The 25005-nt window shown below is 32.8% G+C and overlaps 2 protein-coding genes across 4 annotated transcripts; one reads left to right on the top strand and one right to left on the bottom strand.

The window, feature by feature from the left end:
* Nucleotides 1-2521: 2521 nt before the first annotated feature.
* LOC139865880 (uncharacterized) lies at nucleotides 2522-9355 on the bottom strand. Of its 3 annotated transcripts, none has more exons than XM_071853983.1 (4): nucleotides 9005-9355; nucleotides 3153-3191; nucleotides 2895-2979; nucleotides 2522-2794 (listed from the first exon to the last, which is right to left on the bottom strand). In XM_071853983.1, exons 1-4 carry the CDS (start codon nucleotides 9022-9024, stop codon nucleotides 2636-2638), a joined length of 303 nt encoding a protein of 100 aa, XP_071710084.1. In that variant the 5' UTR covers nucleotides 9025-9355; the 3' UTR covers nucleotides 2522-2635. The 3 variants fall into 3 exon arrangements, 2 of the variants coding, with proteins under 2 accessions (XP_071710084.1, XP_071710083.1); XM_071853982.1 differs by having other exon boundaries at nucleotides 8938-9355; XR_011765144.1 differs by lacking the exon at nucleotides 9005-9355 and adding an exon at nucleotides 3399-5281 and having other exon boundaries at nucleotides 2895-3191.
* A 2544-nt stretch (nucleotides 9356-11899) lies between these two features.
* Nucleotides 11900-12403, top strand: LOC139868096 (probable calcium-binding protein CML45). The gene has a single exon (XM_071856434.1). It carries the CDS (start codon nucleotides 11900-11902, stop codon nucleotides 12401-12403), a length of 504 nt encoding a protein of 167 aa, XP_071712535.1.
* The last annotated feature ends 12602 nt before the right edge of the window (nucleotides 12404-25005 follow it).

Consider the following 25005-nt stretch of genomic DNA (forward strand, 5'->3'; position numbering starts at 1 on the left):
GGGGAAGCAAAAATGTTTTTTTTTTTCATTTTTTTTGAATTTTTTTTTTTCGGCATCAAGATCACACGAAAGTATGAACATTTAGAAGAGACACTTCGTGATGAATGTTATTATTTAGGCGGGAAAACGATCGACAAAAATAACATTCAAGATAATATTGTTCGTGAAGAATATGAACGTTTTTTTTTCATGTTTTGTGAAGTAAAATTTAGCCCGATTTAGAGTTTAGGGTTTAGGGTTTGGTGTTTTGGGTTTATTCCATAAACCCAAAACACCAAACCCTAAACCCTAAACCCTAAACCCTAAACTCTAAACCGTTCGTATTAAAAACTCAATCTAAATCTTAAATCTAAACCCTAAATCTAAACCCTAAACCCTAAATTTCTAAACCCTAATATCTAAACCCTATAAACCCTAATATCTAAACCCTAATATCTAAACCCCAATAGCTAAAACCTCAAAATACGCTCGAAAAACACGATAATTGGTATATATTACGTATTCGAGCATTTTCCCGCCAAAATAAAAACATTTATCACAAAGTGTCTACTAAATGTTCATATTTTCATCTCATCTATAATGTTCGTGAACAAAGTTTTTTCAAAAAACGAAAAAAAAAAAAAAAGTTTTTGCTTCCCCCGCTTCCCCCCGAATGGTTACTTACCTGTTGATCCTACCACTTTAATAATCCAGCTGTTTAAGGTGACAAGAATAAAAAGGTCATCTGTCATAAACAAATCCAGTTAAATATAGGAAACTGGATACTTGCAAAGAGCTTGAATTTGCAATGCTAATACATTAAATATGCGCATGACTTGCAAATCAACAAGTTCTAGTGTACCTATGATAAAGAAAATTGAGTTTTATTTTTTCTCAATTGTGTCAAATAGGATTGATTAATATTTTGGTTAAACGGATAATCGAACGATCGAATGGGTTGTTTAGAGCTCCCTAGAGTCTATTTTTTTTTATACAATTACTAAGAAATGAACAAAAAGTGTTTGCTGGCTAATCTGCTCATTCCGACCTGTGTTAAAAGATAATTCGTTTAACCCTGGACCCAATTCGCCCATCTTGCCACCTATAAAATAGAATGCATATCAACTCTTGAACACATCCTAACCCTCATAAAAGGGACATATAAAACCCTATGATTAGGCAGCCTAATGATATGGAGGGATGGCTAGTACGGTACAACTCACTAATGCAAGATCATTATTATTGGGTACCTGTCGCTATATCTTTATATCTATATAGAAGTGTAAATCCTGATTATACAGGGTAGGCATATCAACATCAGAAGAAAAATATGTGTACCAGGAGAACTAGCCCTGAAAAAGATCAAGATATTTTTACTTCCTAATCAAATTGAGGCCACATTCTATATAACATGCTTTGTATTTGTGGACCCAAAATGCCATATATCTATTATCTTATATATCTTTAAAAATGAACATTTTTGCTTTCTTCTTTTTCCATAAAGGAGTGGTGGAAGTACAGTGGCCCAGATTTGTCTACATGGATGAGGATGAGGTCTATAATATAGCAGTTTTAAATGATCTATATAACCAAATCAACAGCTCACAAACCTTGTCACTTCTGTAGAATTATATAAAAATAAAGATTTAATTCACTGATTTTTTTTCAAGCTGAAATTTTGGAGAATCAATCCAGGCCATTCATTGGTAAAATCATCTCAAGCTCAGCTAAAATCCGACAAGGTAACTCGCGAGTCAGAGATGAGTCGGTCGGACCTTGGAGGGATGAGACGGTTGAAACGCGGACGAGTCCGGCATTGACCAACATTGACTTTTACTAATGCATAAATTAAGCATATATATATTTATACATACATATACAACAACAACAATACCCAATCCCATAAGAGTGGGGTATGGGGGAGGTGAGATGTAGACAATCCTTCCTCTATCCTAGAATAAAGAGAAATCATTTCTCCACCCCGAGTTAAACACTCACAAGAGCGGAGAAAGTCCTCCTCTCTCTATTCGACGGGTAAAGAGATTGCTTTCAAGGGGGACCTCCGGCCATAAAGAATGAAAAAAAAAAAAAAAAAATATTTCAAACTTAAAACATAAATATTTCAAACATTGAGGTCACACTCATTTCTTAACGTTCGCAAACATTCAACAATCTTTTCTTTAAGGTTCACCAATTCACATGTTATGTTGTGTATATGGTGGGGTGTTGGTGTAGAAATATTCCTATCACATTAGATTGATATCGTCGCCGTAATCTAAAAAAGGCAGCTTCATTTCGGTGAATTTTATGATTCTAAATCCTCATATCTCACAAGTCACACATCACATATCACAACCTTTCATGCTGACCTAATCACCTTTTGTGGTTAGTAATGCAGATCTTACCTAAGTGCTTAACTGAATGGATGCTATTTATTATAGAAATTATTTGACTACTTTGTAGTGAAATCTGAACTTGCTTCTGTGTTTTCATTTATCTGTTTGCAAACATGTGGCTGAACGCTCTTTACGAAAGAGGATGTTCGTTTGTGTCCATTTACCATCTTTCCAAGCGGAAATAAACCAACAAGACCAACATTATTCTCTAAACAAGTTGGGGCTAAAAGGATAAAAATTAGAATAAAACCAATTTCATTTCAGTTATTATATACATATATATCAGAATTATGACTAGTGAATACAAATACAATTGGAACATACTTTGATGTGTGATCATTGCATACTACATCCTCCAGAATCTTTCCCTCTGCAAACGTTACCATAGGCTGACAATTCAAGAAGATCCATGTAACGCCCTGCAGTTTTTCATAAAAAGGGTCATTTTTTGCATTTCCAGTTGCTGGCGAATGTAATTACATTATATCACAGTCACACCAGTAGCTGTTATTAATGTACCTGAAACCCTGCAATAAGAGCTCTTTTAAATAAGATCAGCTCTAGACATCTCCGTACGATTCCCTTTCGATCGATTAACTGTCGCCTGAAAAGAAACACTCATGGGCCCATAAGCCCTTACAGGAAAAACAACATACATAGCTGTTTCATCTAATCAATAAAAATAAATAACATGCAAAGCACACACACCAAAAAAACAATCATTAGTGGAGGTGGCAATTTTGAAAAGGTTTATAACCGATTAAGGGAACGTGTTACCTGTAGAACCTGACAATTTTCCAATGTGCTTCGGCCTCCCTGCAAGATTAACAAGAAGAGGCACATAAGAGTATTAGGAAAGCACAACATGGAATAAACATATAACATGCAAACTGCAGATATGAGCAGAAGACGAGTCCACCATTTCTTTGTCTTTATATAACGATTCACAAATTAAATTTTGATGAATCATTTAATCATTTATCACTGCAGATGTTAAAATTTAGTTTGCATTTTTCAACTTACATGACAATGTGATGTTTTCAAAGTCTTAACAAGCCTAGTATCACCATCGACCATTGTTGCATTGCTCGCCATACTCGTGTCTATTAAAAGCAGTGTTGTAAAAAACGGAAAAAACGGGGGTGTAGACGGATTTTGGAGTGCCCCGTCCCGTTTATACATAAAACGTTTGAAAAAACGGAAATCGGCCAAAAAACGGTCAAAAGACGGTCAAACACGGTCCGAGACGGGAAAAAACGGGTTTTCTGATTTTTTTTCAAGTTTTTTTTTTTTTTTTTATAAAAAAAATAAAAATTAAACGCTGTGCTATTACTTAGGGTTTCTTTTTTTATGTTTGAAATGTTGAAGTATTTAAACATGTGTGAAATGCTTATGTTTGGAATAATGTAATGTACAATATATATATAATATATAACATTTTTATTTAAAAGTCAACGTTAGTCAACATCCGTCTAGACCTCCGCCTCGACCCCGTCTCGACCCTTTTAGGACCCGACCGTCTCGACCCCGTCTCGCGTCTTTTGCAACCTTGATTAAAAGTATAGTAATAACAATAACGACAATGCCGACCACGAGCATCACCTAAACCGGAAGACAATAAATAAAGCAAGCAAATATCATACAATATCATCCAGCAAACTTCAAAAAGGTAACCAAATCATCTATTACTTTGTCAACCAAATAAGAAAAAAGTTGCAGCAACCAATACATTGATCGCACATATGACCACTCTTATGTTCACCTTTATTCTACAAAAATTTCTTATAGTCAACAAAAAACTTTATTTGTTCAACAACTTAGCATAAAGAATATTACAGTATATCATCATTCATCATTATATTATATACTGGAGTATAAATCATAAAGAATATTACAGTATGCGATAAAACAAAACAAGACTATACATACAGTTTTATGCGAGATATAAAGTTATATAAGGTACCTTAGAGTAGGGAATAATGTGATCGTAATCATGACATAAGCAACCACGACAACTAACAAGCTTACGAAAAAATTGTGTTACCGAGTAGATCTTTCCGCCATCGATCAGGATCCCGTCCTTTAATTTTCTCATATTTCTCCCAACATTGCTGCTTCACATTGCACGGAAAGCTTCAAGGGTTTGAAAGTTTCTCATACGAAATAGTTAGGTCACGGAAGTATGTAAGTTCGTCGTTTTCAGCGACGAAGTATGTGTCGAAGAGTTGGCAGAAGTTGAGTGACTTCGTCGCTTACTTTTGGTTTTTTGACTCATCTTCTTTACGGTGGCTGGTGCCAACGTTAATTTTGACTCGAACTACATCAATGGTTTGTACCATACAGGTCAATTAGGGAACGGATCCACCGAGATGGTTGTTCTCCGCACGCCTCACGATAAAGGATAAGTAGGACACGTGAAAATTTTCTTATTCATGAGAGTCTAGATTGTACTTAAGCAACTAGCTCAGCTATCTCATCATCGATTTCCTCGATTCGTGAGCGTTTAGATTGTACTTGTTGTGCCTGCTCAAACGGTTTGGTGATGAGACGAACACCCTCTATTCTTTTCCCTCAGACTCTTCTTCTTTACCCTTTCCTTCTACTTGACCCCTCACCAACGCACCTATGAGCTCCAGGGGTAGACATCTAATTATCAGGGCTTGTGTTACATTGACCATCTCTTGAGTAATAACTCTAGCTGGCACATAAGTTGTGTAAAAAAATAGCAAGCCCGAGAAACAAAAAAAAAAATAATATTCTAACTGGGAAGAAGCGAGGAAAAGTAATTGCAAAACGGAAAACATAGAAATCATTGAGAATTACATGAATGTTATTAATTGGAATGCTGTTAAGCATGGTATTGCTGAAGAACTCACTAGCATCATACATAAGCGAGCAATGAATAACATGTTATCTAAAAAACGAAAGTATATATATATAAATCTATGTAACTCGTATTAAATTAATTTGTTACTTGTGTTTTCAACCTTGTTTCAGCATCATACATACTAAATAGTAAAAACCTGAAACATGGTTAAAAACACTAGTAACAAATCGATTTATTATGAGTTACGTAAATTTTATATATTTTTATATTTCAAGCTAGCATGTTATTCATTACTCACCTTTGTATGAGGCTAGCAAGTTCTTCAACAGTACCACGCCTAACAACATCCCTATCAATAACATCAATGCAATTTTCATTGGTTTCTATGCCACCCGTTTTGCAATAAGTTTTCCTTACTTCTTGACAATTAGGTTTCTTTGGTCTCTCATACATGCTATTTTTTTCCACTATTTCCAGTTTCTTTGGCTTCTTTTTCACTCTATGATGATTGTTTATTGCATCCACTCCTAGTTCAACTGTGACTTCAGATTGGAGAGCGTAAATTAGATTACCAACTTCGGGTTCCTCTTCACAGTTGGACTTTCGTTGACCCATGAATTCATTTGGAATCTAAAAAAGACTGCATTTAAAGCAGGCTTAGTAGCGTGAGATTCAAGATGACTATAGTGCCCTTTAATATCTTAACCAATCATCATGTAACTAAAATTACAGCTCCTATATTAATTATTATTAATGCCTATTGAATAAGAAAGTTTAATATGGAGTATTAATTTAATCACTCAATAATGATACTTAAATTTCATAGTTTCATTCGACATAAACAACCAGGACAACCAACAAGCTTACGGAATATTGTGATCGTAATCATGACATAAGCAACCAGGACACCCAACAAGCTTACGAGAAATTGTGTTACTAAGTAGATCTTTCCGTCATCGATCACGATCCCGTCCTTTAATTTCTCAGCTTTCTCCCAACATTTCACATTGCACAGAAAGCTTCGACGATTTGAAAATTTCCCAGACGAAATAATTAGGTCACAGAAGTAAACGAAATAATTAGGTCACAGAAGTAAACTGGTCGTTTTCAGCGATGAAATATGTGTCGAAGAGTGCGGTAGAAAAGTAGGACATGTGAAAATCTTCTTGCTCAGCTATCTCATCATCGGTTTCCTCAGTTCGAGAGCATTTAGATTGTACTTCTTGTGCCTCCTCACACAGTTTGGTGATCAGAATAACACCCTGTATTCTTTTCCCTCATACTCTTCTTTTATGTATTCTTTTCCCTCATACTCTTCTTTTATACCCTTTCCTTTTATTTGACCCCTCACCAACGCACCTATGAGCTCCAGAGTAGGCACCCATCTCTCTCCAGTACTCTTGAATTCTTGAATCAACGGCTTGTGCTAAATTGACCAGCTCTTGAGGAATAGCTCTAGCTTGCACAGAAGTTGTGTAAAAAAAATAGTAAGTATGAGAAACATTAAAAAATTATAACTCAAAAGAAGTGAGGAAAAGTAATTGCAAAACAAACAACGTAGAAACCAATGAGAATTACATGGATGTTGTTGATTGGGATGTTGTTAGGCATGATACTATTGAAGAACTCGCTAGCATCATACATAAGCGAGCAATGAATAACATACTACCCGGAAAAACAAAAGTATATAAATCTATGTAAGTCGTAAGAAATTGATAAGTTACTTGTGTTTTCAACTTTGTTTTAACATCATACATAAACTTTTGTACTAAAGTGTACAAAGCAGAAACAAGGTTGAAAACACTAGTAACAACTCAATTTATTAAGAGTTACATAACTTTTATATACTTTTATATTTCGAGCTAACATGTTATTTATTACTCACCTATGTATGATGTTAGCAAAGTTCTTCAACAGTACCACACCTACCAGCATCTCAATCAATAGCATCATGTAATTCTCATTAGTTTCTATGCCGCCCATATTGCAAGAAGTTTTCCTCACTTCTTGACAGTTAGGTTTCTTTTATTTCTCAGACTTGGTATTTATTCCGCTATTTCCAGTTTCTAAAGGCTTCTTTTTCACTCTATGATGATTCACTCCTTGCTCAACTGTGACTTTAGATTGGAGACCTTAAATTAGATTAACAGAAGCTCCTTAGACTCATAACAAGCGAGTTGCCACTCCCTCGGAGCCCTTTGCCGGACTTCGCTTAACTCCTGGGTGGGCTCGTCTGCCCAAATGAGTAGTGCATTGTCAGCCGGTGGTGGATTCACTCCTCCTATTCCATCTCCACCGGCCGTGTCTCAACGAGCTGACTTTTTGTTAACCCATGGATTCACTTGAAATCTAAAAAACTGCATTTAAATTAGGCGGAGTAGCAGGAGATTTCAAGATGACTATAGTGACCTTTAATATCTTAACCAATCATCATGTAACTAATTTAGAGCTCTTATAATAATGCCTATTGAAAAAGATAATTTAATATGAAGTATTAACTTAATCACTCAATAATGATACTTAAATTTCATAGTTTCAATCGACAAATATCAAAATCTTCATATTTTCAATCACTGCACATTTTTCACATGCATCTGCGTTTCTAGCTTCTCATAATTTAGTATTTGAGGGTTGGCACCTACCATTTTCTAATCATTAAGTGTGGGTACTCGAGTGATGTGTCTACCATTATTTATTTCAATGTGGTTTTAATTGTAGCTCTACAAATTAAGAATTTTGAATTTGAGATTGTTTTCAATGTATTACCATCTCATAAATCACATTCTTGTTAATTGATAACATGGGAATATGGAATGAGATTTAATGATTTAGTATTAAATCATGTTTCAATCTCGCCGATCACGTTATGCAGTCTTATTCTGCAGTCTTCTAACTTTGACAAATTTTCATTCTTAATACCATCTCGACCGTTCGTGTATCTAATTATCTTAGCTGAGAACTATTTGTTTGTGTTTTCCTATCCTACAGTGTGATATGATAATGTAGGTGCAACTTATCTCTCAACTAATCCCATTTACATGCTCATATAAAGCACATGGAAGTTGAATCTATTGTACCATTTATATATATAAATATTATGTAGTTGACATACTGACGCTATCAGGTACAAGTTTTTCTTTTATGATACAAGCTACGAGTCATTTGCTGGGACGAATTAGAATAAGTATTCAATGGTAATTAGCATAGTTCTATAGGGCACCTAATTGTAAACTCCAACTCTATATATATGTTCCTATTGTAACCCTTTACACACATAAACCAGTGTACAAAAACCTTTTTGATTCATTTCACATTGAGGGTCAATGTTTTCTTTGACTAGCTTAACTTAAGTCATTAAACTACGAGTAATATTTTATCATTATATCAGATGATGACATCAAATCTCTTCAACCAGATGACATAAACTCAAGTAAGCAAAAAATCACATAATATCATACAGGATACAGGAAACTTCAAAAAGGTAAGCAGATCAAATAACACTTTGTCAACCAAATAATAAAAGATTGCAGCAACCAATTTACTGATCACACATATGACCACACTTATGTTCATTTATTCTACAGAATTTTCATGTAGTCAACCAAAAACTTTATTCGTTCAACAACTTATCAGAAAGTATATTAAAAATCAAAATAAATAATGTGATAAAAACAAAATTAACTAAACTATTGATACAAAGTTATGAAAGATGTAACGTTATGAAATACTCCGTACCTAATGTGATCGTAATCATGACATAAGCAACCAGGACAACCAATAAGCTTACGAAAAATTGTGTTACCGAGTGGATCTTTCCGCCATCGATCTGGATCCCGTCCTTTAATATTCTCAGCCTTCTCCCAACATTGCTGCTTCACATTGTACGGAAAGCTTCTAGGGTTTGAAAATTTCTCAGACGAGATAGTTAGGTCACGGAAGTAAGTAAATTCGTTGTTTTCAGTGACGAATTGTGTGTCGACGAGTGCGGCGGACGGCAGACGGCGGTAAGGTAGCGGTGGAAGTGGTTGTACGGTGGTTTCTGGTCGGAGACGTTTTCGTCGTTTACTTTTGGTTGTTTGACTCATCTTCTTTGTTTTGCAATTTCGTGTACGGCAGCCTGAACTGACGTTAATTTGGACTTGAACTGCATCGATGGTTTGTACCGTACAAGTCAATATGGGAACGGATCCGCACGTCTCACGATAAAAATAAGTAGGACATGTGGAAAATTTCTTCAAAAATGTAAATGAAAAAAAAAAATTAGCGTGAGTTTGTTTAAACGAAATAGTTTAATAATAGTATGTTTTAAATATTAATGAACGTAAATGCTAAAGTCATTTAGTTTAATGACCTGTGGAATCACAGATTCCGATTAAGAAACTTGTCGTTGTTTTTACAAACATATTGATATACTTAACTTGATGAAAATAAATGAACTACATTTATTCTCCTACTACATTTTTCAATTTTCATCACAATTACTATTTTCCTTCTCATAAAAGCTTACATTACAACATTTTATTGACAGATGTATTTCGTATACATATGTAACGTAATTAATCTCGTAAAGAGAACCCATATTTGAATAATAATAATATAATAATAAAATTTGCTTCAAAATTGAGTATTAATAATTATTAATAATAACAAATGTCTCTTTAATTTTTTAAAAAAAAATTTACAATACAATTATTATATAAAGGTTGTACAATATGATTCAAAGTTTGTACATGTGTTCATGAACTTTTTTATAAAAGATTGTACAATTTGTATTAAAATTTGTACAACATATAATCATGAGATTATCATAAGGTTGTATATAATGTTTAAAATTAAATTAGTAATATCCGTTAACGTAATAGTCAAGAGGAAAATACTTTTTTAAAGAAAGAATGAGTAAATTTATTTTTTTTTGAAATTTTGTTTTTTTCACTAACAGTATGATTATGTGAAAATATTAACATTTAAAATAGAACACTTTATAATGAATGTTATTATTTTGACAAGAAAACGCTCGAAGAAATAACTGATAAGATGCATCATGAGTAATGTTATTCCTTATAACATTCATTGTGATGAATGTTATTCTTGGAGTATTTTTTTCAACTTATGGGAAGTTTTTTTCCTTCAAAATTTAGTTCGATTTAGAGTTTAGGGATTAGGGTTTAGTGTTTTGGTTTTTGACCCTAAACCCTAAACTCTTAGTCATTCGTGTTAAAAATTCAATCTAAACCTTAATTTCAAAAACTCTAAACCTTAATTTCTAAACCATATATAAAACCTAAAAAAATGCACGAAGAATAACAATACTAATGATGCATGTTATCAGTTAATTCTCCGAACATTTTTCCGCCAAAATAATAACATTTATCACAAAGTGTCTTTTTTAAATGTTCATATTTTCGTGTGATCTTAGTGTTTGAAAAAATGTTCAAAAAAAGAAAAAGCTACTTCCCTTTCTTCTAAAAATGTGTTTACCTCTGGATTAATTCATTCCATTACTTATCATCCATCATAAATTATAAATAGTTTACCAAAACAGACTAAAACGGGTCTATTTTTAGGTATACAGGTCGGGTAGTCAGATTTATACTTAAAACCATCTATAGACTAAAACGCGGACTAAAAATCTAAAACCATTCCCATAAATGATCCTAAACTTGTGAACCCGGATCGAACCTGACCTAATTTTATCGAGTTTCGAGTTTCTCCATCAAATACAGATATAGTTATTTTGAAAACCCTACATAGGGATGGCAATGGGTGAATAAAAACCTGTGACCGGCGGGTACCCGTGCCCGTGATGGGCGGGTATTTATGAAAAAATGTACCCGCGGGTGCGGTTCGGGTAAAATTTTATACCCGTTGGCGGGTCGTGGGTAGTTCATACTCGCCGCGATTAAAACTCGACCCGTCAATCCGTGATGCCCGTTTAAGTTACCCGCGGGTATACCCGTTTACCCGCATACATATACTTAAGTATATATTATATAATTTAATTTTTTAATATATTTTCATAACTATTCGCGATTTTACCCGCGGGTAGTGGGTATCCGTGAATAAAAATTAGTTAGAAGTGTCATTTTGTAAACCCACGTTTTTACCCGCGGGTTGCGGATACCCGCGAGTTGGGGGTACGGGCAGAAAAATTTACCCGTTGCCGGATAAACGGGTACCCACGGGTAAAGAAAAATTTTGGCTGACAGATCACATGTATTAAAGATCCGTGACCGTCGACCGCGGGTGCCAATCCCTACGCATACATTTCCATTTTCATTATATATCATTTGCATTTCATTTTGTCTTCGCCTATAGATTATAAAATATCATATTATAATAACCGGCCACGGGCCACCAATTGTCAATAACTATTTAATATTCATTTATTATATATATAGACCATCAATTGTTATATCGAGTCGGCGTCAAGATCCATGAACTTTTATTCGTAAATAAATACTCACGATATTGCTAGGAAGCTCACTTGACATGGCGTGGCTCTATAAACCAAACCAAGTCTCACTTTCTATCTACTTCATGGACGACTTGTATGTATTTTCACCTAAATTTCCAATTTTATTCTACAAATAGCAATGCATCATCCATTTCATCATCGACACAAACTAACTAATAATCTAGCTAGCTAGTTTCTAGAACTAACCCAATAATGTTCTTCATGTATTTATTCATATGTTTCATGTGTATAGAATGGTTTGTTTTATTACATGACTTCTATCGGTTTTTTGCGTGCCCTATTTATCAATTTATCATTGCTACACCACGAGCTCGTTGCACGGTCCCATCACACGACCAAGCTCCAGATGCTGAGCTTGGTCGTGTGGAAAACGAGCCAGGTAAAAAGAAGGCGTTAGGAGTGAATCCAAAGATTGTGATGGAAAATTTAGGTACGTTTTGGGATCCTGATGATCAAAGGGAGAGTATTGAGTTGGATGATATGGTTGATATGTTTGTTGAAGACGAACCGAGTTTAGATGAAGTGAAAGAAGCATTTTGTGTGTTTGATAAGGATAATGATGGGTACGTTGATGCGAAAGAGTTACAAAATGTGCTTTCTGGTATGGGATTTTTTCGATTATCTGAAAGCGATTGTGGACGGATGATTGATGTTTATGATGCTGACAAAGATGGTAAGCTTAGTTTTCAAGAGTTTTTGAAAGTCATTGAGGATGGCTTTTGTTAATTTTGAAATCTTGTGTCTTTTTTTGGGTTTGTCCAATATGTATGTATGATGAAATAAGTATTGTATCATAGTGTGGCCTTTGTATATTGATGTGTTTGATCTTTTTGCTACAAAAAACATGACAACACTCAATAGTCATCATGTAGTTTGTTTTCTAAATCTATGATCTCTCGAATTAGAGCCACCCGAACTCTACTTTGATAGATTGTTGTGATGCTTAGCTATGATTTGTGAATGCATCCAATAATGAGTCGTAACTTAAGACTTCTGGGATTTAACAAGCATATATCATCTTCAACTTTATATAAACTTTGAAGTTTAAAGCTTCAAGATGTACAGGGGCAAAACTACAACTGCCATTGCTATGGGGTACATTTGATTTCTCTAGTGTACTAAACTCTTCAAATAATTAATACATTCTTTATAAGTGTTTGTTGGTTGGCTAAAAGCTATTCGGATGCGTACCGGTTCTATCATTTGCGAGTAGACAGCATAGTTAACCAGACGGCAAATATGTATAGTACTTAAACTACATCAAATTTGTATTGACATGGTATACCTAGAAGGACCAATACTCCATCCGTCTCATTACAAGTGTCTACTCACTTTTTACACACAGTTTAGGAAATCCACTAACTTCTTTCTTCACAAATCAGAAACCCTCTCTCTCCAGAATAACCTCTTCTAGTTGGTTGATATATAAGGGGTGTGCGTGGTACGGTTCCGGACCAAACTTGTTCGGTTCGGTTCCGCCCCGAATCCCAATTTGAAGCAAAAACATGGACCGAGGACCGGACCAAATATTATCGGTTCGGTTCGGTACGGTACGGTTTGGGTAATTTTAGTGTTTTTTCGGTTTTGGTCCGGTTCGGTCTGGACCGAAGACCGAAAATCCGTAAAATTATGGACCAAGGACCGGACCGAAAAGCTCGGTTCAGTTCGAAATCGGTTCGGTCCGGTATGGTCTTCGGTTCTTCCCGTACCATGCACACCCCTAGATATATTAAGTGAACACTTGAAATAGAACATCTCAAAATATTAATGTATGTTATAATATATAAATATATAATATATATATATATATATATATATAAATGGATAGTCAATTATTGATACACAAAAGTAATATTATTGTATTACCTAAACTTGTGATATTTTTGCTATAAATAGCCATGAATGCAAGTATTAAACTTGCACCATTTCTCACACTTACAAAGTGTTTCTTTCTTTCTCTCCATTATCATCTTTGTTCTTACACTTCATTATTAGTATTCTTAATCAAGAATCAAATCACTAAAGGTAGTTATAAGCCTACTGAATTATAACATCAAGAATCAAACCACTAAAGGTAGTTATAAGCCTACTGAATTATAACACGTTATCAGCACGATAATCTAAATACTAATTATGGTTGGCTCTGCCACCTAAATGATATATGGTCGGTTATACCACCTGAATAATATATGGTCGACACTGTCGTCTAATTATCATTTATGTTACTAACATTTATATTTCAATTATCTAACATTTATATGGCCGACACTGTCGCCTAATTATCATTTATGTTACTAACATTTATATTTCTATTATCTAACATTTATATGGCCGACACTGTCGCCTAATTATCATTTATGTTTACTAATATTTATATTTATGTTATATAACATTTATTAATGATTGCTTACATATGGTCGACACTGTCACCTACTTATCATTTATGTTATATTAAATTTATGTTTAATGTTTATATACTTATGAATATAAAGTGACTATAATTTATCATGTTGTTTGTTTTAATAGAAAATGTCGAATCTGAAAAAGCTTAAATTTACTCCTTTAGAATCAACTGAAAACAACTACATGCCATGGGTTATAAAAGTAAAAATGCATCTTAAATCAATGGGCATTCTTGAAGCCATAAATGAAAACAACACTTGTTCTGAAAAAGAACAAGCAACGGCATGTTGCTTTATTCATCAACATATTGATGAATGCTTACAAAATAATTATGTGACTGTAGAAGATCCCCATGTTTTATGGGAAGGTCTCAAAAGCAGATTCAATAATCAAAGAGAAATTTTACTTCCAGCTGCTATGGAACAATGGAGAACATTAAGGTTCAAAGACTTTAAGAAAGTAAATGAATATAGCTCAGCTCTGTATAATACATGTTCACAACTTAAATTCTGTGGACATGAAATAAGTGATGCAGACATGATGGAGAAAACTTTCTCCACAATGAATGCTGCAAACATCACAGTGCAAAGAAATTTGAGAATGCTAAAGTTCAAAACATATCCCGAACTTAATTCATATCTCTTAGTTGCAGAGCAAAATGATGAGCTATTAATGAAAAATCAGCAATCCCGTCCTACTGGTACACTTGCAATCCCTGAAGCAAATACTGCAAATAATTATAAACAGGGACAAGGACGCGGGCAAGGTCGTGGTTATAATAACCATCACCATCATCATGCCAAAAGCCATAACTATGGTAGAAACCATCCTTATGGTAATGGTAATGGGCGAGGACGTGGTCGTGGTCGTGGCCGTGGTGGTTAAAGAAATAATAATCCACTAAAATATAAATATCAACCACAAAACAAGCCCACTAAACAAGATGTTGAAGAAAATTCTTCTAAAAATTCTGAAGAATCTTGCTACAGATGTGGTAGAATGGGCCACTGGGCTAATACTTGCCGAACATCTAAACATCTTGTTAAGATGTATCAGGATTCGCTGAAAGATAAAGAAAAGGAAGTAAACTTTGTGGATAACGTCGATCCAACAGTCACTGAGAAACCATCTGATTTATATGAAGATTTCTTGAATGTTTAAGTTGTGTGTCTTTCGAAAAATAAACGATTTAATATCGTCTGTCTTTGTCATTATGTTTGCTAAATGTTTCAGTACTATCTATTTGCGTGTAAAATATTGTGTAATATTAATGTACTCACTATTTATTTCTTATATATGAAGTTCAATATGAATTTTGCTGGAATACAACATCAATCAAGTGGTGGAGATCTCTGTATAGCAGACAGTGGAACTACACACACTATACTTAAATCCGAGAAATATTTTATTGATCTAAAACCAACGGAAGGAACTATACATACAATATCAGGACCTGCTAACTTGATAAAAGGGATAGGAAAGGCAAATTTCATACTACCAAATGGTACAAAATTTTTAATAAATGATGCCTTATTTTCTCCCAAGTCAAGCAGAAATTTATTGAGTTTCTCCGACATATACCTTAACGGGTATGATTATCAGTCAGTGACAACAGAAAATGAGAAATATTTAAGTATCACTGACAAGAGTCATGTGGTTGAAAAACTGCCAAGACTTAGTTCTGGATTACATTATACACATATAAATGTACCAGAAATACATATGGTAGTTAACGAAAAATATATTGATCCTGGTGTATTCAGTTTATGGCATAATAGATTAGGCCATCCAGGATCAACAATGATGAAAAGGATTATTGAATGTACTCATGGACATCCACTAAAGGATAGAAAAATCCATCATGATACAATGGTTCCATGTACATCTTGTTCTCTTGGAAAATTGATAACTAGACCCTCACCACTTAAGGTTGAGAAAGAATCACCAATGTTTCTTGAAAGAATTCAAGGTGATATATGTGGACCAATTCATCCACCATGTGGACCATTTAGATATTTCATGGTTCTAATAGACGCATCTAGCAGATGGTCTCATGTTTGTCTGTTATCAAGCCGTAATGTGGAATTTTTCAAAATTTCTTGCCCAAATTATTAAATTGAGAGCTCATTTTCCTGATTACACCATTAAAAGGGTGAGACTTGATAATGCTGGTGAATTTATATCTCAAGCATTTAATGACTATTGCATGTCTATAGGAATTGTTGTTGAACATTCTGTTGCTCATGTGCATACACAAAATGGTTTAGCTGAGTCATTGATTAAACGTTTACAGTTAATCGCTAGACCATTGATAATGAGAACAAAACTCCCTGTATCTATATGGGGTCATGCAATTTTACATGCTGCTGCATTGATTCGCATCAGACCAAGTGCAAGTCATAAATATTCCCCCCTATAACTTGCTTTTGGTCAAGAGCCAAATATTTCCCATCTTAGAACATTTGGTTGTGCAGTGTATGTTCCAATTGCGACACCACAACGTACAAAAATGGGTCCTCAAAGGAGGTTGGTGATGTTATGCGAGGTGTATATAAAATAGTTTATATTTTACTAGGAAAAACTATTAAATACGATACAATTTTACACAAGATATTTATTTATTTATAGAATGGATATACTTAAACCTTGCTACAACACTTATAGGCAGTGTACCTAATCGTACAGTAGTGTAGTTTTTAGTAAGTCCGGTTCGTTCCACAGGGAAATCTTTAAACAAAGCTCAACGCTATATTAGTTTACTTTTATAAAAATACAAATATATATATAAGTAATATTATTATTATAAAGGGGGGTTTTTACCGTTTAATGACCTGTTTGTCGATTTTAAGACTTTAGTCGCAGTTAAAACCTAATGTAAAATATTAGATAAATAAAAGACTTAATTTAAAGCGTAAAGTAAATAACGATAATGAAATTGCGAATAATAAAAGTGCGATAAAATAAACTTGCGATAATTAAAAAGTACGATAATTAAAAATGCAATTAAATATAATAACAATAAAAAATGCGATAATTAGAAGTGCAATTAAATATAAAATAAAGGAAATTAAATATGAAATAAAAGAATTATGCTTATTTAAACTTCCGTAATCATGATGTTTGACGTGTTGATTTTAGTTTTATGCCCATGGGTTAATTGTCCTTTGTCCTGGATTATTTAATATGTCCGTCTGGTTTTTGTCCATAACAGTCCATCAGTCATAAATATAAAGTGCGAGTGTCCTCGTCAAATTATTATTATACCCGAAGTTAAATATTCCAACTAATTGGGGATTCGAATTGTAACAAGGTTTTAATACTTTGTTTAATGAATACACCAGGTTATCGACTGCGTGTAAACCAAGGTTTTACTACTTTGTTAACAATTACACCAATTACCCTTGAATGTAATTTCACCCCTGTTTTAATTATTCTAGTGGCTATTAATCCATTCCCGTGTCCGGTTAAATGAACGATTATTCGTACATATAAATACCCCGCCCATCGTGTCCGATCGAGTGTATATGGTAATTTATAGGGACGCCCAATTGTAAATCTTTATATTAACATTAACAAACTATCATTTAGTTAAACAAATATAAAGCCCATTAATAGCTCATAGTCTAATTTCCACAAGTGTCGTTCTTTTGTCCAAACCCCAATTATGGTACAAAGCCCAATTACCCAATTTTAGTAATTAGCCCAACATCATGATTACTTCGGATTAAATAAGCATAATAATAACTTAGCTACGAGACATTAATGTAAAAAGGTTGAACATAACTTACAATGATTAAAAATAGCGTAGCGTTACACGGACAGAATTTCGACTTACACCCTTACAACATTCGCTAACATACCCTTATTATTAGAATTAAAATTAAAATTAAAATATAAATTATATATATATATATATATAAATTTTACGTATGATAAGAGAAGAAAAAGATATATATTGTGATCAGAATTCGGTTGGCTTTATAGGAAATTTCGATTTTTGGGGCTCCGCGACTCGCGGTGAATTTTGCCTTCAAACTCCGCGAGTCGCGGAGATTGAAATTACAGCTCACATCTTTTGGAGTCTTTCTTGCCGACGGATTTTATATATAAATATAAAATATAAATAATTAATATAATTATTTATATATTATATTATATTCTTGTGCATAGTAGACTTGTAATTTTTAGTCCGTTGCGTCGAGCGTTGAGAGTTGACTCTGGTCCCGGTTCCGGATTTTCGAACGTCCTTGCGTACAATTTTATATTTTGTATTTTGCGTTTTGAATCTTGTACTCTTGTAATTTCGAGACGTTTCTTATCAATAATTGGAACCTCTTTGATTGTCTTTTGTTCTTTTGAGCTTTTTGGTCGTTTGCGTCTTCAATTCGTCGAATCTGTCTTTTGTCTTCACCTTTTATTATTTAAACGAATATCACTTGTAAATAGAACAATTGCAACTAAAAGCTTGTCTTTCTTGAGGAATAATGCTATGAAATATATGTTCGTTTTTAGCATTATCAGTTGGGAATATATGTTGGATATGAAACATCTTCAATATTAAGGTATATTGAACCTATGACAGGTGACGTTTTTACAGCACGTTTTGCTGATTGTCATTTTAATGAAACATTGTTCCCTAGATTAGGGGGAGAAATGAAAAATAAAGAAAATGATGTTTCATGGTGTGAACCTCAATTAAAGTATCTTGATCCTCGCACAAAAGAATGTGAGACAGAAGTTCAAAAGATAATGCATATACAAGAACTTGCAAATCAATTGCCTGATGCATTTACAGATACAAAAACGGTGACAAAATCATATATACCAGCAGTAAATACTCCAGCTCGAATTGAAATTCCAAAAGCTGGCAATAACGTCACTCATGAATCTTTGCCACGTCAGAAACGTGGAAGACCAATTGGTTCAAAGGATAAAAATCCTCGAAAAAGGAAATCAGCTGATAATGAAGTAAAAGAAAGTGTTCAAGAAGAACCACAAATCAGTACTCCTACTGCAGAGGAGATTGATGATGTCAATACAGAAATTGCAATCAATTATGCATATTCAAAAATATTATGGAACCGAAATGAAATGAAAAATCTTGATGAGAAATTTTCATTTAATGTTGCATATGACATCATGAATAATGATGATGATCCAGAACCAACATCTATGGTTGAATGTCAAAATAGACATGATTGGGCTCAATGGAAAGAAGCAATACGAGCTGAATTAGAATCACTCAATAAAAGAAAAGTTTTCGGATCCATCATTCTCACTCCTAAAGATGTGAAACCTGTAGGATACAGATGGATTTTTGTCCGAAAAAGAAATGATAAAAATGAAGTTACAAGGTATAAAGCTAGACTGTAGCTCAAGGTTTTTCTCAAAGACCGGGAATTGATTATGAAGAAACTTATTCCCCTGTTATGGATGCAATTACTTTTAGGTACTTAATCAGCCTCGCAGTTTCTAAAAATTTAGAAATGCATCTCATGGATGTTGTGACTGCTTACCTATATGGATCACTTGATAGTGATATATATATATATGAAGATACCTGAAGGATTTAAGGTACCAGAAGCATCAAATGCAAAACCCAAAGAAATGTATTCGATTAAATTACAAATATCTTTATATGGGTTAAAACAATCGGGACGTATGTGGTATAACCGATTAAGTGATTACTTGATAAGCAAAGGGTATACAAATAACCTTACTTGCCCTTGTGTTTTCATTAAGAAAACAACATCCGGATATGTGATCATAGCTGTTTATGTTGATGATCTTAACATCATAGGTACAAATAAAGAGATCTATGAAGCCATTCAACTTCTAAAGAAAGAATTTGAAATGAAAGATCTCGGAAAAACCAAGTATTGCCTTGGTTTACAAATTGAGCATATGCCTAATGGTTTACTTGTACATCAAACAACATATCCTGAAAAGATTTTGAAACGTTTCAATATGGACAAGGCAAAACCATTAAGTACTCCTATGGTTGTTAGATCACTCAATGTTGAAACTGATCCATTTCGTCCATGTGAAGATCATGAAGATATTCTTGGACCAGAAGTACCATATCTTAGTGCAATTGGAGCTCTTATGTATCTTACAAATTGTACAAGACCTGACATTTCTTTTGTAGTTAATTTGTTGGCAAGGTTCAGCTCTGCTACTACCAAAAGACACTGGAATGGAATCAAACACATATTTCGATACCTTCGAGGAACTACTGATTTAGGATTATTTTATTCTAACGAATCAAAACAAGATTTGGTTGGTTATGCTGATGCAGGTTATTTATCTGATCCACATAAAGCTAAATCTCAAACTGGATATGTATTCCTAAATGGAGGTACTGCAATATCATGGCGTTCTCAAAAACAAACACTTGTTGCTACATCATTAAATCATGCCGAAGTGATTGCATTACATGAAGCTACTCGGGAATGTTTTTGGTTGAGATCAATGACACAAATCATTACTGATTCTTGTGGACTAAAATGCGATAAAAGTCCAACAATTATCTATGAAGATAATGCAGCTTGCATAGCACAGATGAAAGAAGGGTATATCAAAAGTGACCGAACCAAACACATACCTCCTAGATTCTTCTCATACACTCAAAATCTCATTAAGGACAACGAGATTGAAATGAGATATGTTCAATCCAGCAAAAACTCTGCTGATCTTTTCACGAAAGCACTTCCAACTGCTATTTTCAGAACACGCGTTCATAACATTGGCATGAGACATGTTCAAAAGATGTAACAACCGAAGCGATGTCTACTTGAGGGGGAGTCAACTCCATGCTGCACTCTTTTTCCCTTAGCTAAAGTTTTTCCCACTGGGTTTTCTTTAGCAAGGTTTTTAACGAGGCAGTAACTTACAGTTGATCTTCAACAAACAAAATTGCTATCTAAGGGGGAGTGTTATAATATATAAATATATATATATATAAATGGATAGTCAATTATTGATACACAAAAGTAATATTATTGTATTACCTAAACTTGTGATATTTTTGCTATAAATAGCCATGAATGCAAGCATTAAACTTGCACCATTTCTCACACTTACAAAGTGTTTCTTTCTTTCTCTCCATTATCATCTTTGTTCTTACACTTCATTATTAGTATTCTTAATCAAGAATCAAATCACTAAAGGTAGTTATAAGCCTACTGAATTATAACATCAAGAATCAAACCACTAAAGGTAGTTATAAGCCTACTGAATTATAACAATGTAAACACTTGTAGTGGGGGGAGTAATATTTTAGTAAGAGGAAGTCATCTTATTAGGATTAAGAGTGCTAAACATATTTAAGTTGGTCCTACATCCATCATTACCAACTAATAATGAGTAAGAGAAATTTACACCTAAGCATATAAAGATTAAGGATAGTATAAAGATATGATGTAGTATAATTAGTTGTTAGACCACTCTTATCCATGACGGTCCATCATGGGATCACTGACTGCCACATCAGCACCTTCTTCCCATCACTAACCAACCATTAACTGCTAACATCCATGACGTACCCATCACTTGGCCCCACATCTATTTTATATATATAATAATAATACTCCGTATCAAATATCGCATATATATAAATATCAAATATCTCAACAAACAACTTCAGATCTATACAAACAGTAAAATTTACAACCTTCATCCTCAATAATCATCGTCGAACATCATTCTTTACATCATCATCTTCATCGAAGATTAACATATTCATATCTTCATCAATTGTCAACATCATATTCGTAAGCAACAATTAGGTGATTCTTCCTTTAATGATTGAATACCAAGTTGAAGATAGGAACATGATCCTCATTCAATTCCTAACACTCGATGTTCGTCAGAGTTAATTAACATGAACAGATTCAAAGCTTTGATTCATGTTCTTTGCCTGTCAACAAATAGTCAACTGCTCGAGGTCTCTGGAATCATTCGATCATTCTCAGGTTAAATGGGAATTTACCAGATAACAGAAGATTGTCATCAAAGATTTTGGTGGTAATTCGCATGTGTTATTCGACCGTTTGTGTGACGACCCGAAAATTTCCGATCAAATTTAAACTTAATCTTTATATGGTTCCGACACGATAAACAAAGTCTGTAACGTTGAGTCTCGAAAACTTTGGAACGGATTACATGAATGCATTTACCCTTTGACCATTCCCGACAATTCACGAACAATTGTTGTAAATAAAGATGTATATATAAATAAGTATATATGTAAATAATTATACATTATTAATTAAATTATTATGTAATTTAGTATTATAACAGATAACTTAAGATAATTTAGAACTTGATATTTAAAAACATAATTTATATATATATATATATATATATATATATATATATATATATATATATATATATATATATATATATATATATATATATATATATATGAATTTTATATATGATTATTGACTATATGGATATTGTAAAATATTGGAAGATATAAATATTAAATATTCTGTATGTACCAAAATATAAAATACATGATATAATTATACAATATTATCACATGTAATATTAATATATTAAATTGCAAGATAAAATATAATTGTTGTAGTAACATTAAAATTATTAATATTACGTTCATTATTATCAATATTAGTATTATTAGTATTATTATAAGTAGTATTATGGTAATTGGTATTATTATTGATATATCAGCATTATTAAAAGTATTAATTGTATTTTTATTTGAATTATATAATTTATTATATCTAGTATTATAAGTAATAATATCATTACTATCATTTTTTCTTTATATTAAAAATTTCTATATGTATTATTATTTCTCTTTATTATTCTGATATTGTTATTATTATTATTTAATATTATTAATATTACTTGTATTATTATTATTATTAATATTAATATTATTATTATTATTAGTCATTAAATATAAATTAGGCATCTAGATTACATACAGATACAAGAACTCGCTTAATTTTCAACATCAACTGTTTTAAATCCTTGTTTTCTATCTCAAATCTGTTTTGCATCACTATCAAGCTTTATTTGATTCTTATTCTTGTCTGATTTTGTTACATCAAACCAATTTGATAATTGTAACCAGCTACACATTTTTTTCTGCTCTTTATTTATTTATTTATTTATTTATTTATTTGTTTTCTTCTCTCTGGCTTTAATACAGCTTCCATTTTATACCATAAATCGATTAATTTGTGTTGGAGAGAAATTCATTCAATTTTCTATCACCTTTCACCAACCATAGCCACCGGTATCACCAATTTTCATACACAACATCTTCCTTCTTCTTCCTCCATCTATCTAATCTAAATTTGTTTTCATACATATAAAAAAAATACATACATATGATCGCCTACTTTCACGACACCTTTTTATCATCCACCTCTCAAGTCTTCACACTTCAACTCCAAAACCGCCACCCTTATTCCTCTCTATCTCTCTTCTTCCTTCTTCTTTGTGAACACCATAACCACCACACTTGATCACCCAAAAACTACCCAAACCGTCACCTTATATTTTCTTTCTTTTCTTTTGAGAACCCGACATCCATGCGTAATATATGTATTCTTCTTTTTGGTTGAAGTAGGACCAAACCACCACAAAAGTTATAACCTCCAGCTATTTAAAAGCATGAGCCATTTTTTTTTTTTTTCTTGTGGCCGATCAAAGTGGAAGACAAAAGGGAAAACTTTGCTTTTTCTTTATGTTGTAACTAAAATACAAGTAGTGATGATACTCAGGATATATAACGCGTTTTTTTTATCAAATGGGAGACTTGGCCGACAAAAAAAAAAGTGGGATACATATTAAAATGAATGATGATCCGTGATTAAAGGCAATGACAATGTTTATGATCTATGTGGAGAGGTCTTAATGGAATAAATAATACGGAGCCCCCACTCATTTTTTTTTATTGTCGAGTTACTTAGGATGCTGCTAAGATTTTTTTGTTTCAGCTAATAAAGATAAACAGTTTAATGGATTTAAACTAGGATAGAAAACAGAAAAGGCAAAGGCAGAGGAGTGGTATGGGTGTGGTTGTGTGGAACGAGAGGTCTCAAGTTCGAGACTTGGGGGCATCATTTATTAATTTTATTTTGTTTATTGGACCGTGTTCATGATTGGGCCGTAATCCATGATGGACCTTGAGCGAAATAACAAACTGATAAAGATGATTGTGGTTCGAATTCAAATTGAAGAAGAAAAGGGAATTAATTGAATACAAGTATATATGTTACTTGCTACGAGTAATTCCAGAAAAAGCATAAGTGGTGGAGTGGTGTAGTGTGTTTGCGGGTGAGCGAGGGGTCACGGGTTCGAGTCTGGTTCGGGACGTTTTCTTTTTAGAAGAAATTTTGAGGTAGTTTTCAAATTTTAAAAATTAATATTATTATTACTAATATTATTATGATTGTTAATATTATTTTTTATCATTATCATTATTATTATTGGTATTATGTTTATTATTGTTAGTAATATCATTATTGTTAGTATTATTATTAAGTATGATGAATATTAGAGTAATTATTATGATTACCATTATCAATTATTGTTATTATTACATGTATAATAATTATTATTACTATAATTATTACTAATATATGTATTACTATTATTATTAATATTATTAGGATTTTTATTAGTATTACGATGAAAATAATAAAAGTTACTATTAGTTATATTAATATTAACATTAGTATCATTTTTTGAATTATTAGCATTATTAGTAATAAAAATATTATTATTAAGGTTACAATTATTATTAAGTATTAATATCAAAAAGTATCATTTCCATTATCATTATTGTTAAATTATTAAATTTGATAAAAACTACTGTTATTATCATTATTATAAGATTTATCATTAAAACTAACATTAATATTATTATTAATAAAATCATT

Source organism: Rutidosis leptorrhynchoides, chromosome 9 (genome assembly GCF_046630445.1).
Source record: "Rutidosis leptorrhynchoides isolate AG116_Rl617_1_P2 chromosome 9, CSIRO_AGI_Rlap_v1, whole genome shotgun sequence".
In the NCBI taxonomy this organism is placed as follows: domain Eukaryota; kingdom Viridiplantae; phylum Streptophyta; class Magnoliopsida; order Asterales; family Asteraceae; genus Rutidosis; species Rutidosis leptorrhynchoides.